This window comes from Ornithodoros turicata, chromosome 6, assembly GCF_037126465.1.
Source record: "Ornithodoros turicata isolate Travis chromosome 6, ASM3712646v1, whole genome shotgun sequence".
NCBI classification, from domain to species: Eukaryota; Metazoa; Arthropoda; class Arachnida; order Ixodida; family Argasidae; genus Ornithodoros; species Ornithodoros turicata.
The window spans coordinates 14,590,258-14,605,979 of NC_088206.1; the positions used below are offsets into that span (position 1 = coordinate 14,590,258).

At 43.0% G+C, this 15,722-nt stretch overlaps 2 protein-coding genes across 3 annotated transcripts; one reads left to right on the forward strand and one right to left on the reverse strand.

The window, feature by feature from the left end:
• The first annotated feature begins 2,431 nt into the window (after window positions 1–2,431).
• LOC135399210 (uncharacterized) lies at window positions 2,432–7,623 on the forward strand. Its single transcript, XM_064630991.1, has 6 exons — window positions 2,432–2,857; window positions 3,100–3,192; window positions 4,121–4,241; window positions 4,332–4,479; window positions 5,393–5,537; window positions 6,218–7,623. Exons 1-4 carry the CDS (start codon window positions 2,480–2,482, stop codon window positions 4,427–4,429), a joined length of 690 nt encoding a protein of 229 aa, XP_064487061.1. The 5' UTR covers window positions 2,432–2,479; the 3' UTR covers window positions 4,430–4,479; window positions 5,393–5,537; window positions 6,218–7,623.
• On the reverse strand, window positions 7,378–15,112 carry LOC135399209 (uncharacterized). 2 transcript variants are annotated; one of them, XM_064630989.1, is made up of 17 exons: window positions 14,983–15,112; window positions 13,423–13,443; window positions 12,854–12,910; window positions 12,719–12,757; window positions 10,797–11,411; window positions 10,640–10,648; window positions 10,485–10,499; window positions 10,366–10,392; window positions 10,251–10,265; window positions 9,252–9,272; window positions 8,908–8,931; window positions 8,790–8,816; window positions 8,642–8,662; window positions 8,541–8,558; window positions 8,306–8,326; window positions 8,123–8,137; window positions 7,378–7,692 (listed from the first exon to the last, which is right to left on the reverse strand). In XM_064630989.1, exons 1-17 carry the CDS (start codon window positions 15,062–15,064, stop codon window positions 7,646–7,648), a joined length of 1,074 nt encoding a protein of 357 aa, XP_064487059.1. In that variant the 5' UTR covers window positions 15,065–15,112; the 3' UTR covers window positions 7,378–7,645. The 2 variants fall into 2 exon arrangements, with proteins under 2 accessions (XP_064487059.1, XP_064487060.1); XM_064630990.1 differs by lacking the exon at window positions 10,640–10,648.
• Between the last annotated feature and the right edge of the window lie 610 nt (window positions 15,113–15,722).

Below are 15,722 nucleotides of genomic sequence, written 5' to 3' on the forward strand. Positions count from 1 at the left end.
TAACATGGTGGCAGTGGCGTAGCCAGACTTCCAAGGTAGGGGGGGGGCTCTATACGAACCCCCCCCCCCCCCCGCTGATCCTGGGTGCGACAACACACAACACTTGTGCACACCGCAGCATGCGGTTGAGAAAAAAGCGAATAATTGATTTGGACATTCACGATACGATTATACTGTGATGTCCAATGAGGTGGTGTCACGAGATTGGAAGGATTTTGAAAAGCTCATACTTTCGAAACCATTCAAGTGTGCCGCTTAGATAGACGCCATGAACTGTAAGAACTTTCGCGGTCGTCACACTGGTCCCCCCCCCCCCCCCATATATTATTTTCTCCTCCGATTTGCACGATTTGCGTGGGTCGGTCGGTGGCAAGAAGGGGGAGGCTCGGGCCCCCCCTAGATCCCCCGTGGCTACGCCACTGTATGGTGGGGAGTACGGTTTCACTCGCTACCAAGTGACAAATCTCGACAATGTACGTTTTTGTCAGCTCCATTTCAAAAATACAGATTATGTGCGAAACCAGAAGATCGTGCAATAGCTGGGGCTCAGTACCAGGAACCTCCGCCTGTGGAAGTCTGATGTGCCATAGCCCCATATATAGTATGCAGCTTAGACAGTCTCCCAGTCTCAGCCGAGGTGTGTAATGTTTCATAAATCTTCTAATATACCAGGTTCTGGACTTTTTATGTATTTCATACGTGTGTGTATGCAGCTTGGCACAATGTCAAAGGACAGGTGGCCACAAGGTGACACTATGTGGTGCTTGTAGTAAAAGTCGTTGTAGCATTGTCCCAGTTCCACAACAAAATTTTGAGATGCATGGATAACTCAAAGTATGCTTTTATGCAAAGTTTTTTTTTTTTTTTTTTGCTGCTTTTTGGCCACCCTGTGATGTACAGGTTTTTACAAATGTTCCAATAAATGAAAAATGAAAAAAAAAAAAACGAAAATGTGCCCCTTCTGGGAGAAAGGCAAAACAGGAAAGACTCATTTTAAACAATGACTACATCCGATTCTGCAATTTTACGTTTGCCTGAAAACCTCGAATTATAAAAAAATTAAAAAGTTCATTGATGAATTTTTGATAGTCATCTGCATATCATCTATAGTCATACTCATGCACAAAATGCCTACCTGGCTGCCTACAGTGCACCGCTCACAGTATGTTTTTGCGTAGCTTACGTTAAGCGTATGTTACGTTAAAACGATACGTTAGGCGTAGCGTTCACGTAGCCGTTTCTAATAAAATACTCTGTACCCGGTACCAAAAAAAGAATAAAAAATACAACTGTATATTTTTTTCTGTTTCTGAATATAATAGTGAAGGGGAGGTATAAACAGCAGCAGGAGTATGCAGCATGCTCCACGAAAATGGAGCATGCTGCATGCACCAACAACGTCACAGTGAAAGCTATATAAGGAAAAATTTCTTCCTCTCTTTTATTTGAGGATGAGTGAGGGCAGAACCAGACAATACGTTTTCACATCATACTATGTTTCACGAGAACGCACTTCACTACTACGTGTGACGAATGCCGGCACGGTTCAACCCTGTCTCCATCTGAAGTCGGCCCAGGACGCGCAATCCCACACGCACGCACCCAATGCTTGGCGGCGCTAACACTGAATCAAAAAAAAAAAAAAAGAAAAAGAAAAAGCACACTGCGCGTGGTGAATCGAGGGTCGGGCTACAGATAGAAGCGTCATTTCGAGAAAAAGTGTCGGTGTCGATCCGTGATCAAGACGTGGAGAGGGAAGTATTTGCGTGAGAGAGGATAAGGGCAGTTGAGAGTAAGGGAAAGTAGGTCACGGAGAAGCCAATGTGCGCGTGCCGCGGCGGGTGACGTTACGGAGGAGCCTTGGCGCTTTGGTGCAAGGCGCGTATGGACTGAATTCAAATACACAATGGAGTGTGAACCGAGTACGAGTGCCGGGCCAAGTAGGCGCCAAAAGAAGACTGATTCTGAGCGAAGGCGACGAGCTACTGAAACCGAGGAACAACGCAAGCTACGTCTGGCAGCGGATGCCTTCAGGCAGCGCCGAAAGCGGGCGAACGAGACTGAGGACGAGCGAAAGCAGCGCCTAGCTCGACTAGCCGAAATGCGGCGCGAGAAGCGGCAAGCCGATGCGGTACTTCGCGCGACAGAGGCCAGAGCGAAGCGGGCTAGACGAGACAACAACCCCGGGCTTCGACAGGCAGAGGCAGCCGCCAGGAAGGCTCAACGTCAGGCCGAGCGAGAGGCGAAGATGGAGCGCCAGAGGGTACGCATTGGGGTACGTTTCGAGGGTTCAATGCAACCGAAACTAGAGTGGTGTCAAACATGAACCAGATAAAAACATGAGTAGGATGTTTGAAGAAGTGTAAAAATGAGAAAACAGCAAAGCGTAAACATTTGAAAGCACAGCCGAGCCGCTGAAAGCAGACAAAGTTTTGGGTTTCGGCCCGCCAGAGGTCCCTGCGATCGAGCATCGCGCAAGATGGCGTCGCCCAGCCCCAGCGACTGCACCGTAAACACGGAATGGCCTTCCTTTACAATTCTACAGAAACAGGTGCAGGCGCCCGAAGATAAGGATGCCGCCGAGCAGGAACGGAAGCGACGGCGCGCAGAAGCAGCACGTGAACGACGTGCCCGTTTGGGTGCTGCAGGTCGCGCAGCAGCGGCAGAAGCCAAGCGACAGCACCGGGCCCGACTGCCCCCGGAGGTGCGTCGAGCTCAAGAAGTGGCCAGCAAGCGTCGACAGCGTGCCCGTCAACCATCGGCAGAGCGTCGTGCCCGAGCAGCGGAGGCTCAGCGTCAGCGACGGGCCAGGATACGGGAGCAACAGCAAGAACAACAACAACGAGTATCGGAAGGGGTGCGCGGAGCGGTGAAATTACGTAGCGTCCGCAATAACAATACCTTTCAGCCTTAAAAGCCTTTCAGCGAAATTTAATAGCCTTTCAAAAATATCTTTGTCAAAAATTGGCCCCTGCATTGAAACTCGTTTGACACAATGCCCAAAGTTACAGCCGCTTTCTTCTTCTTTTCTTCCAGACTGAGTGCTACCAATCCATATGAATGTAGTACATAGTTCTCCATGTGTTCTTGTCGTTACAGGTGGCTGTAGGCGGTGACCTAGACTTTGCAGGCGTGTCTTTAGAGCATGACTTGTGGAATGCTGTCACACATCTTGTACCTCTCTTGAAGCAGGTAATATCAATTTCTTGCTGATATATGTTGAATGTTTCCCAGTCTAAAGCGGTCTCTTAACTTTGACGTAGGGATTCGCCTTTGCCCGCAGCTAGTATATCGGGGCCATTCTAGAAAGCTGAACGTAACAAAGTTAGGATATATTTATTTCATATGGTTACACTGCTGCTTGTACAATAGCCAGAAGTACATGGCAGCATTATTGTGTGATAGGCCATAGAAGTGCACATGGTAGTTATTGCGACCTTGAGGCTGCAGCAGTAGCACATGTGAGCCCGCCAGGTAATGACTATGCTGCCCCACTGCGGCAGTCATATCTCAGCAATCGCAGGCGCTACAGCATGTTTGATCGCTCAAAGCAATTCATAATAATGAGTTCTACAGCAGTAAAGTGTACAACAGTGAATAACCGTAACACAGTGCAAAAAGCGAAAAAAATCTGCAGAGATTTCAACTTAGCTTAGAGATGTCGCAGTATTTGCAAAGAAAATCTGTAAAACGATAACAAAGTGTTGACCCGAAAGAATAGAAAATTCGAGATACAATGAGGGCCCATTGATCTGCTACGGGACAAGGTGTTGCAAAGCATGTCAATGTTACAAACAATAACTCAAAATGACGCTGACATGTTTTACGTAGCGATGCCATTGTTCTTTTCTGTAAGGAAACCAAGAAATGTATAGATTTTCTCCCTCCAATTGTGGGATGACATTTCTTTTGATGCTGTTTTTTATTTTTTATTTTTTTGAAACACTGCATATTAATCTGGCAACCTCGATGCAAACACAGTTGGTTACCAACACACTGTCACATGATTTGAAATAACTATTGCATTTGTGACACAAACAACCGATAAAGATCGCATTTTACGAGACATTAAACCTGCGGTGCATTCAATGATCAAGTTACTGCTGCATTGAATTTTCAGGGAAGGTCCACTACGCAGAAGCGTCCCACAACATATACCATGGGCTGTTCCTGTCACCCATCCATAAGAACTGTAGCTACGCAAACTTTCCCAACTGGTTCCATGTCTATTGTCAGCAGATGTAAGTGCAAAGCCTTGGGCTTTTTGAGGGTATACGAGAGCATACATTTGCGCTTGAAACATTGTACAACTGATTAATTTTCTTGCGCAGCATCACAGTGCAACACAATCAGGCTTGGCTTGGTGGCATTGAAGACCACTTCTACTCAAACTGAAGAAACTCCAGAGCACGTGGCAAAGAAGCTCTGACAAACCTGCTCTTAATTTATTAGAATGGGGTCTCATGTGCCATTTGCCCTGTAAGTTACAAAACGTTAATAGAACATATCTGCGTCGATGTCATCCTCGGAGTGCTTGCTAGCTTGATCGCTGTCAGCTGTGGTAAAGATTTCCGAATTCCATGAAAAAAAAGAAAGGAAAAAGAGCACAAATCCTGCATTTTTCTCCATGAGAAGAAACATATGTGATAATGATTGCATGCTGCCATGATAATCCTACAGTGTTGCAGTTGCACGAAACGATAACCTTGCATCGACGTTTGCGATAATATCTGGCTTCAACATCATAGCTACTCTATAGCACAACGTTGTTAGGGCAGGGCTATAGCAATGCAGCAACAGTTTCTTCCTTGCTGACAAGCTGTAGTACCATATGATCAGCTTTGCTACAGAGCTTGTAGGAAGCGAGAGAAAAAAAAAATCGAGCCTGTAGTCTGAAACATTGGTCCCATATTTTTCATAAGGGCCACATGGATGCAACATCCACTGTTTCTGCCACACTAGTCCCAAAAATCTGCATCTGACAGAGGAGATTGAGAGCAGAGGTGCACTTTTATGTGTGCTTCTAGCGTTTAAAATTCCAAGCTGGCTAATATATAAACACACATATATATTTGTTTCATTTGACATTATAGATCAATTCAGTATGCAAAATCTAGATATACATGCTGTTAGTGAACATGTGCTTTCATGAATGACCCACAATACTTCATAGTCTCTGTATGCTAATTTAAAATTTAAATGCATCTAAGCCTACAAAACAGAACACAGTTGCGTACATTTGTGACTAGTTTCATTGGGAACAACAACTTTATTTCGGTGGTGATGATTCAGTGGTTTCACTGCTTTAAGTGAAAATATTATCAGGAAAATACGATTAACACTTTAAGAAGTTGATGACTCGAATGCTTGTGCAATCTTTTTCATCCACAAGGTGTGTCATCTTCTACCTGTGTGAGCCGCGATGATTGGCATTGTCCTAACCGAAGTCTCAGGGAAGCTCATCCATAATCTGGTTTCGCCATGCAAAGAGAGCCTACGGATGCTGTGGTGCTTCTCCGGACAGTTTACTGCTGCGGGTAAGAAACCTGTTTGTGCGTTACCACGATAGTGGTGCACATTTTCCTCTGTTTTAATCACCATGTTTACGTATCGGAACTCTGAACCTTCAGTGGCTATTTAAAACCAAAACTATGTTGGCAACTGATGATTTTTTCAAGTTATCAGTTGGTTGCAGTTTACACATTTTTTGTACAGAGCAGTGTCCAAAGCTCTCTTACTCAGCTCGCTTGATGTATCTATCGCATGTTCATTTGTCACACAAATAATTAGAGCCTGAAGTTTTCGGGAAGTATTTTTTTCTAAATTCGGGGGGTAAGAATTGGGTAAATAAACGTGTTCGCTAAATTAATTCAAATTCGGGTGAAAAAACTTCCAGTATACCAAATTCGGGAAGAAATCGGGCTCAGTTACTCAAGCTAACTATTGTGGTTTGGTACAGATGGTGACGTAACTGCGTTTGCTGCCAAATAAGTAAGTTAGAGCATTCCTACGGACATCCCAGTGAGGGCAATTTGCCGGGTAAAAAAAATCGGGTTTTATCCTAAAGAGGCAACCATTCGATTCGGGGTGCAAATTCGCGGAATAATTGGGTAAAACCATAACACTTCAGGCTATACAAATAATACACCGAAACTTGTGCACTCAACTGTTGGTACTTTTTTCTTTTTCTTTTTTTTCATTTTCGTTTTCTGCACAGGCATTAGTGGCATGGCCGGCACAAGCTACATGCCGACGACGTACAGCGGGTGCTGGTTGGGGAGCCTTGTGGAAGTACATGCAAAGAGAGACGTACACAACAGACTCCACAACACAGCACGAGGACACACGCCTACTACTGTTTTGCTTGGGAATGGTAGTACTCCTTGTTACTGGGTGCATCTGTCCGTGGGTGCGACGCTGCGAGGAGGTCTGGTTATACATACGTGGAGAAACTGGACTCTGAATTTTAGCAGGGGTACAATGTCAGACGAGGAGGAAGCCCTGGAAGATAGACGACTTCCCTGAAGTGAAATGACCTGCGTGTGTGTACACATGGTATGAGGGAGCTGGATGGAGTGTTTAGCCTGCAGCTCCATAAGGGCCATTCCATTACCAGAAACAAAATTGGAAGCCTGGTGTCACAAACGGAAATGTTCGAGTAAAGAAAATGGGAACGATAACAAAAACACGCCCATTACCCTTCTCTGGTTCTGGTGCGGCTTGGTAATTTGTAGCCTGTGCCCCAGAAGGCCCCTGTACATGCCTGAAGGTACTTCAGGCCCGTGACATAATGTAACAGAGAACCCTTGCCACCTGTTATGAATCCAAGCATTCTCATTCAAAGTACCTCTGTCTGTCTCTCTACCTCAAAGTTTTGAAATAGAGGAAATTCTCCAACATTCACGTCTGCCGCTGCGCGCGTTAAGGCTGTCTCAGTACGCACACGTAAGCCATGCAACAAGGACATGCATCTCAGTTTTGGTAAAAACGCAACTCTTGAGTAGCTTTCAGCAAATCCGCGATTCCACAGAATTTGGCCGTGTCTCGCGGAACCAGCTGTTTCCCTCAGGATCGTGTTTTTTTTTTTTTTCACAAATATTTGATATATCACAGAATTATGTAAGGATTTCAATCGACCTACGGCATTTCCATGGGATAAATCGCTCCGATCGCTCACGACTGCAATGCATGACACGACTGACACTGCTGGAACTTACACAGCTGAACGTGCCGCGACGAAAGAAGACTTCACAACAGGAGCCACCGGGCAGAAGTTAAGCTGATGGGTGGACAGGCGATATGATGGATTTGTCCAGCATTCGGATCTGTCCCACACGCCTTGCATGGTCTCATAAGGAGCAAAATAACATCTCACACTGGCTTTTTGATTGTGCATTTTTATTTTCTTGTTGCAAAAATATGTTCTTTGTCTTGCGACCGCATAGAGTACGTTGTCTTCTATCCGTAACGCTGAAAAGGAAGTACAGAGTCAGTTTATTCTCCCTGTGCAAAAGCTTCTCTCCTCAATTGTTGAGTCAACTACACAGTGTGTACTTTAAATACTACTCACTCTGTTGTCTGTATGAAAGTGAAAACAATAAAAAAGATTGTAAATATTAGAAACTGATTCACATCACTTATTCACTTATGCATAAATGGGAGGTGTCAACTTACATTGCCCTCTGTATTGTGCTACAAAAAAAAGCACATTTGAATTATCACAATGATAAAATGGCTCTGACAATCTATTGCTAGATCACCAGGTAATATATAAGATAAGGGGACAATGATGCATGCATTGATCTATCAAGTTTAATATAATATTTCCAATTTTTGTGGCTCTTTATGCTCGAATAAAGAAAAAAGGCTGGCTGATATATGCACCTAAAATGCATAAAAACTGCACCTAATGCTGATGAAGACCTGTTTTATTCATTGCCAACTAGGCAACCATTTTTTAAAATTTGCTTACTGTCTGTGTCGCTTGAACTAAATGAAAGAAAGACAGCGTTTTGTTCCATTCATTATACGTGGAGCAGAGCTGGGAGTGTAACAGCGGATACTGCTTCATTGTATGTATTCAAGTACCTGTAATATCTTACTGTTTTGAAACTGTACTTACGGGGTGGTCGGGGAGCTTGTAAAGTTTTGCAAAAGAGAGAAATGAGTTGAACACGTTACTTTTCACATGTAAGACAATATTTTTTAGCATTATTTCATGTCCTTGTGTTTTCGTATGTCAAGTACTACGTACATGTAAAATAAACAAGCAAACTTACATAACCTGCGCGTGCAATCCACTTACCATAGTACTGACGAGGTGGTTCTGCAGAAAAATGACGAAATTGAAATGAGATTGCCACGTAAATTATCTATTTGTAATGTAACGCTTCTACCAAACTATTGCAATGTGAGAGCCATAGCAAGCCCAAGTGTGAAGTCAAAGCTAGTGTCATAATAATCCACGTGCTGAGTGTCATAATAATCCATGCAGGACATTACGTGTGTAAAAGGCAAGGAACCAAAGATGCTGTTCTTACGATAGTTTGGCTGAGGCGCTAAGGAGATAATTGGATTATGTAATTTATTTAGTGATCACGTAAATGCCAAAATGAACAAAAAGTGACAAAAGGCAGTGTACCTGGGTAGTATACTGGCTGACCTGTTGGCATACATTGACGAATGAGTAAGCATAAAAACTGAAGTGTATTCGCTGTACATATGTTGCAATCTCACCAACATGTATTGCGTGTCTACGTACAAAGGGAAGGGTTATGAGTCTTACTTACGAACATAAACTGGGTATGGCTCTGGAACTAATCAATACACAGAGTAAATACTAATGCTATGTGGGAGGGCTTTCGAAGAAAACAAATTGTGTGCATGTAAAGAATCATCCAGTCTCACCTTTTTGGTATACTGGAACGTGCTCTGAATTACAATAATCGTATACTATTAATAACAGAACATGCAGCACTATTATATTGTGCAGCTTTGGACTAAAGTTTACGGCACTGGCGTATTTCTTCATCGGAGCGGCCCCCTGCTAGATATCAGGAAGAGATTGAGTAAGAAATGGATGACCCGCTATTTTATTCACCTCTCGGTATGTGTGTCTGCTGAGTTTGCTACTAGGGTGGCGCGCCAATGGAGAAGTGCGACACCCCGGTGTTCCGTAAACTTCTGTCCCAAGCCGTACAACACTTTTACGTTAGTGCTTCTAGCTGTAAATACCATAGATGCATACTTACTAACGGTCTCCTTGGGAGCAGCTGGGGGTGAGGTAAGGACATTTAATTGCGCGTGCAAGAATAACTATGAAGTACAAATATTCCAACAAACTTCACGAACATCTTTGAACTATATATTGTCCATGGCATTCAGTATGTAGATAGATATACCCTACCATTCCAACACAGCATCGTTGCCCAGAGTGGCAGACAGTCACATATGTATAGTCTGATAGAGTGATAACATGATTTAGTCTTCAACACGTAATACGAAGATGCCACGCCTTAGCCGCAAAATATGCATGCTAAGGGCAGGTGGTCTTGTGTATCTATTGTCTCCTATGGTACCTTGCCATTATTACTAGACTTTCTTCTCACAGCCAGTTGCATTTTTTTGTGTAACTTTGCCCAGCACGTGCTGTCCAGCCGCGAGTCTCGCGACGGTGCCGTAAAGCGAGCTCCACCTAAAGCACAAAGGCGTTAGGTGAAGCCGACTTGCGGAATGAATGTTGCCAGAAGTATGTTCCTTCCACGTGTTCGGGATCATGGACGGCTTGCCGTCTCCCAGCGCAGCCGTTTAACTCGGAACTGAAGAAGACGATTGCGGTGCTTTCGTCCGTATACACAATGACGAAATATCACTTCAGGAAGTAGAAGCCGATGTTATCAGGCAGAGATGGAGGACTGCCCGTCAAGACAGCATCCAGAACTTTTTCCGGCCTACTATAGTGCTTAATAAAGTTTACTGTTAAAGCGAAGCTCGTTTATTCGGACTTTTGCATGATCCCCGCAGAGTCCGAGATATTGGACGGCGTCTGTAATAGTGTAACATGCAGTTCGAAAGTGCTTTTTCCTTTTTGTGTCTGCGTTATTTCATCAGCTATACATCCCTGTTGCAAAGTAGAACGGTCTCAGAAACCAATGGACTGAGTAACATTGCTCCTTTGTGCTGGTCTGTTATTAGGAAGGTTAACAAAATAGTTCAGTGAATTAGGAATGTGTTTGTAAAGCTCTACTTACGGTTATACACAGGCTCTGCGTTTAAAAGAACGAGATTAGGATTGTTAATGAGACTTTTATAGTGGAGGAAAATTATTGATTGTCTGATAGTCCACGTGAAGAGGAATCTGCATACCCTTTTCAGGTTTCTTTTCGTTGACAACTGTCGAATAATACAAAAATTATCATTATCATCACATCATTAATTGTCACTATTAAATGAAGCACTACGCAGTAAAGTCGATTATCCCTTACTTTTTAAGTTGATCTCTGTAGAAGAGGGGAAAAAGTGCGAAAACAAAACAACACATTCAGATATTAATGCCAACTTATACGACAATATCCTTTCATGAAGTTGGTTAGCTCTTTTCAATTTGTTTATGGTATATAGAGTGTTGAGGAGTACTCACGAATTGGTTCTGCAAACAAAGATGTCAGGAAATGAATTAATTGAGATGAGGTAATTGAGTTGTTGAAAAATGATAAATATTTGTGACAAAATTACAAGAAAATTTACTCGAGGGTGCATTTGCAAACACAAAAAATTGAGCAGCAAGGCTGTGTCACCTTTCTTCTTGTAGTCATCCTTTTTGTAGTCGTCTTTTTTGTAGTTGTCCTTCTGGTAGCCATAGTCGTTCTTCTTGTAGCCGTAATCGTCTTTCTTATAGCCGTAGTCGTAACCTTGTTTCCTGTAGTCTGGCTTGTAGCCGTAGTCATCCTTCTTGTAGTTATAGTCGTAACCTTGTTTCCTGTAGTCTGGCTTGTAGCCGTAATCGTCTTTCTTATAGCCGTAGTCGTAACCTTGTTTCCTGTAGTCTGGTTTGTAGCCGTAGTCATCCTTCTTGTAGTTATAGTCGTTACCGTGTTTCCTGTAGTCTGGCCGGTAGCCATCATAATTTTGTTTTCTGTAGTCTGGCTGGTAGCCGTAATCGTCTTTCTTGTAGCCATAGTCATTATAACCTGACTTTCTGTAATCAGGCTGGTAGCCATAGTCCGGCTTCTTGTAGTCACTCTGGTAGTCGTAACCTCTCTTGTTGTCGTCATAGTTGTCATTATAGTCATACGTGTCGTAATTTCTGTAGGAGTTGTCGTTGTAACCGTAGTCGTAATCGGTGATGACCTTCTTCTTCTTCAGTTTCTTTTTGGGCTTTTCTTTTTTTATCTCTTTCACTATAACCACCTCTGAAATATAGTGAAAGAACAATGCGAAAAACAGCACACGGCATTATCAGTATATCCCCACTGTAAGCAGTAGACGCTTTGCGAGGAAGTATGCGACGACGATGTGCATACAGAACTCCTGCAGGTATCCGCACGAGCGGCTATATCCGTGTATTCACACAGGTCCCATGGAATATTCTAGTGCAAGAAAATACAAAAATCTTCTCATGGGGGAAAGTTTCTGCCGCGTGTTATGCTGAGCATTTAAAAGGTGCCTGGATATTGAGCGTGGCATACGAGCTCTTTGCACACGACACCGTCTGCGTCTCTTCCTGTCTTCTGCTACGTAATGTTGGTGACTGTGGCTGCGCCGCCCGATATTCTCTACGGTTATTAGTGCACGAAAAGACATGACATTAAGCGCTTGCGCTTTCGTGGCAGCAAAGAGCTATGACGTTTTTCGCATCTTACGCTGGGGGATGTCGCTCGTTCGCATGCATGGACGTGAATCCCGAATATCCCTTCTTCCTCCGCTCTTCTGCTGGCGTCGTCTGCTAGCAACCATTAGCAGCCTTGCTTTGCTTTTCGCCCAATAAAGTGGCACGTGCGGACACCCGTCAAACGGGTTGCGTTGGTGGTCGGTCATTACTTCCAGATATAAAACTTACTTGTCCAGAAATAAAAAGTACTGGCCATGCACAACTACCCACCAAGCAACAGCCATTGGAAGTATTCGACAACCGAACCCACTTCGGGGGAACCAAGAAATCATGAGCACGTGTTGGCATCATAAACTCTCAGAGTTTCTGTAACTGAAGCTTTACAGCAACACGACCGTTCGTGTGGCGAAGCCACATATACGGCGCGCGTTCAGTTTATCTCGCTGAGTACGCCAGGAATCTGTAATTTACTTTTTTTTCTGAAATTGATCGCTCTCTGAAATAAGAAATAAGCTATTATCTTATCTTTTATCTCGATGTCCGAGTGTCGTACGTAATTCGGTTATTTTGCAAGAAGTAATACATATTTTAAAAAGCTGAGTTTCGGTGCAGTTCGAAATTGTAACATAACAGTTCAGTGTCGTGGCATAAGGCTGTTAGATATATCACTGACCCTGTTTCTATCGTAAAACACAGAATTGTCGAGTTTGTATTCGTGCTCCCAGGAAGCTTCTTTTCTCCTAACATCTTTGAGATTACTCCAAAGTGTTTCTTGTCACTTAAGAATGCACAGAGACCACGTATGTATGTGCTGTACACAGTGCTGTACACAAAACTATAAAAACAAAAATGATATCGTGCGCTATATAAAAACTGAAGATGCAGTACCTTTCTTGGCGGATTTCTTGCTGGGCGCATCATGTTGGGCTGTAGCAGTACGGGAAACAACATCAGACAATAACATATCAGCTGTATATATATAATATAAATAAATAATATGTTGAATAAAAAAAAAGTCCTTACAGTAAGATGGCGGGTAGTCGTTGTACACATCACCTCCAGTTTTCTTGTCGAGGACAACTAGGATAAATTACATATGCTCATAAAGGTAAGTATATAGCCTCCGCCTGTACAGCATCGGCTGGAAACTAGAAACAAGGCTGATTTGCTTGCCACCCGGCTATTTTCTGGCTTAGCCAATAATAATAATATAATAATAATAATAATAATAATAATAATAATAAAAGTAATATCCGTTATATTCGATGGTGGTTCCTGGAGACTCGTAAGGAGTTTAATGAAAGCGTGATTGGGGGACCAACATACGATCCAGCTATGAGACCTTCAGCAAAAAATATAACAGCACACCTCAAGTTTATTTAAAAGCAGCTGGAAATGTGCATCTTGTCTGCGTCATCAGCACCGTCACGTCAGGTCAGTGCTATTCTCCTCTGTAGGAATTACCCGATTTTGTTTTAGCTGAGTACCACATTTTATTTTATTTCTTTTTAGAGGTAAGCATCGAGAACATAGAAGAAAATCAGCCTTTGCAGCCTTATACACTTATACACTTAATAGCCTTATACACTTACCCTTCTTCTCGATAGCTTTACCTGTAACGGATAACAAATAATAATTCAATCGTCCAAAAGTCATCCTTCCAGGGTTCAATTACATTCAGGATTACTTTAGATGTTGCGTACTTGTAATAACTGTAACTTAATTCATTTGGCACACAATTTGTAGTGAACTTGGCGTTACTTTTCGAATAACTTTGACTAAGAGACCCCTTTTCACAGTTTTCTTTCCGTGATACTTTTACAGCCTCACATGCTCCTGTTCTTATGTTTCTGCTAAGCACATATTTCTAGTCATCGTACTAATTTGTCACGTCAATAAATATTTCTGTATTTTTACCGGATTTTTCGTGCAAGAAGAATAAACGTATACGTCAAAATTCCATACGTAACTCGGTGTAACTCAATTGCTTTTAACAGACTAATTTAATTGTAATAAAGTTAGAACTATGATTTCCTAATTCTGACTATATAATAATTTACTCATTATTATTATAATTGACTATAACTGACTATAATATAACTGACTATAATTGACTATAACTATTGACTATAATTTATTCATTTTACGAAACATGTTACTTGTAATTGTAAGCCAGTTACTTCTCAAAAGTATTTTTTACAAATATGGTACAGCAAGCGGCGTTCTATGACGCCCCCTTCTTCTGCTTCCCTTGTAGCGAAGGAGTTGCCGACGCCCTTGTAGGCTGGTCACGTGTCCATCAGGAGAGGTCGTGTCCCTTTAAACCCTAGACGACACAATGGAATTCACTGTGGATCTTACGTAAGCCTCATTGCAGACCTGTCTGCGAAATGCATTCCTTCGGCGTCAAAATTTGGAGTCCAGGATTCGTCGGTTAATTGAAGAACGAGAATGCGCTTGAGAAGCGTGAGAATGCGGAGAGGCCTCAGATTGGTCTCCTGAAACGATCTCCCCGCGCTAATTGGACGAGTCGTTTGAGGAGACCAATGCTGAGAGCCCATTCCGTATTGGCGCGGCCACCTCGAGAAGGAGAGGGAGAGGTAAATCGACGTAGAATCCCTGTACAAGATGTCCAAAGTTGAACTTCAGATTTGTTTCAACGCCTTCTTACTTTTTCCACAATTTACGACGGCCGAACCCTGTGTCACATTTTCTCCTTTAATCGCAAAAATTTCGCCCGTTTTGACGAACCTAAGTAACATACGTATGGAGAAAGGGGATGAGACCAGCAGCTCCAATGTCGTAGCCCACAGAGGGGGGTTTCGGCTGTTCAACCCCTCCCCTCCCTGAAATCTTTGGCATATTATTTGAGAGAGGGAAATGAGAGTAGAACCCATCCCGAAATATTTTTTCAGGCTAAGTCACTGGAGCACTTCCATCGTAATCCTGCCTCTGCTCTGTTGCTGTGTCCACGATGGCCAAAATTTGCGAAAATTCTACACATATAAATGTAAAATAAATAAAAGCACTGACAAATATAATTATAATAATATAATAAATAAAAATATAATATAATAACAATAGAATAAAAATAAAAATAACTTAAAAATATACATAAATATAACAAAGCGAAATCACGTCTACAAACTTACCCTTGTCGGACGACACCAAAGAAAGCACTCCGAGAAGCACTACTAAGACGAGGCAGATGAACTTCACCGCGCAGGAAAGCATGGCCGCACCTCTCCACGCCGTGTCCGCAGTCCTTCCGGAGAAGAACTAGGATTTTTAAACGTGAAAGCGCAATTTATGCGTTCATTGTACGTAGCGCTATTGTGCGCACGTGTACCACTCATCACGAATCATGAGCACAACTACGAGTCTCAGTCGCAATAACTTCAACACAACAATGCCGTGTCTGGCATACGCACAACGGATTCGAGATATCAGACTTTTATTGCTGGCCCCTAAAGCACGGTTAGCGTAGACAGGAAAAAGGCAAAGCCGAGGAAGTTCAGAAAACAGAAATGGACAAAAAACTGCAACAAAACGGTGAAATGTGGCACTCCACTGTGTGCGGCGGTAGGGTGCGGTACGGATATGACCAACAGCACGTTGATATGACCCGTCAAAGTACCCGATTGGAGGGCGTCCACCCATATGATCGCAAGAAAGCAGACGAAAGGTGAAACCGAAACTACCTGCTATTCCGGTCTCAAAGAATGTCTGAGCTGTTGGCTGAGCGTGCGATGTGTGACATAAAAGTATGACAGTTATATTTTGCCGTTTACCTCTGGTCTCTGTCTAGGACTGATCCCACTACACAGAAGCTTTGAGTATATGAACGAGCTTTTTTTTTACATTGGCAGTCGATAAAGCCAGACAACGGCCT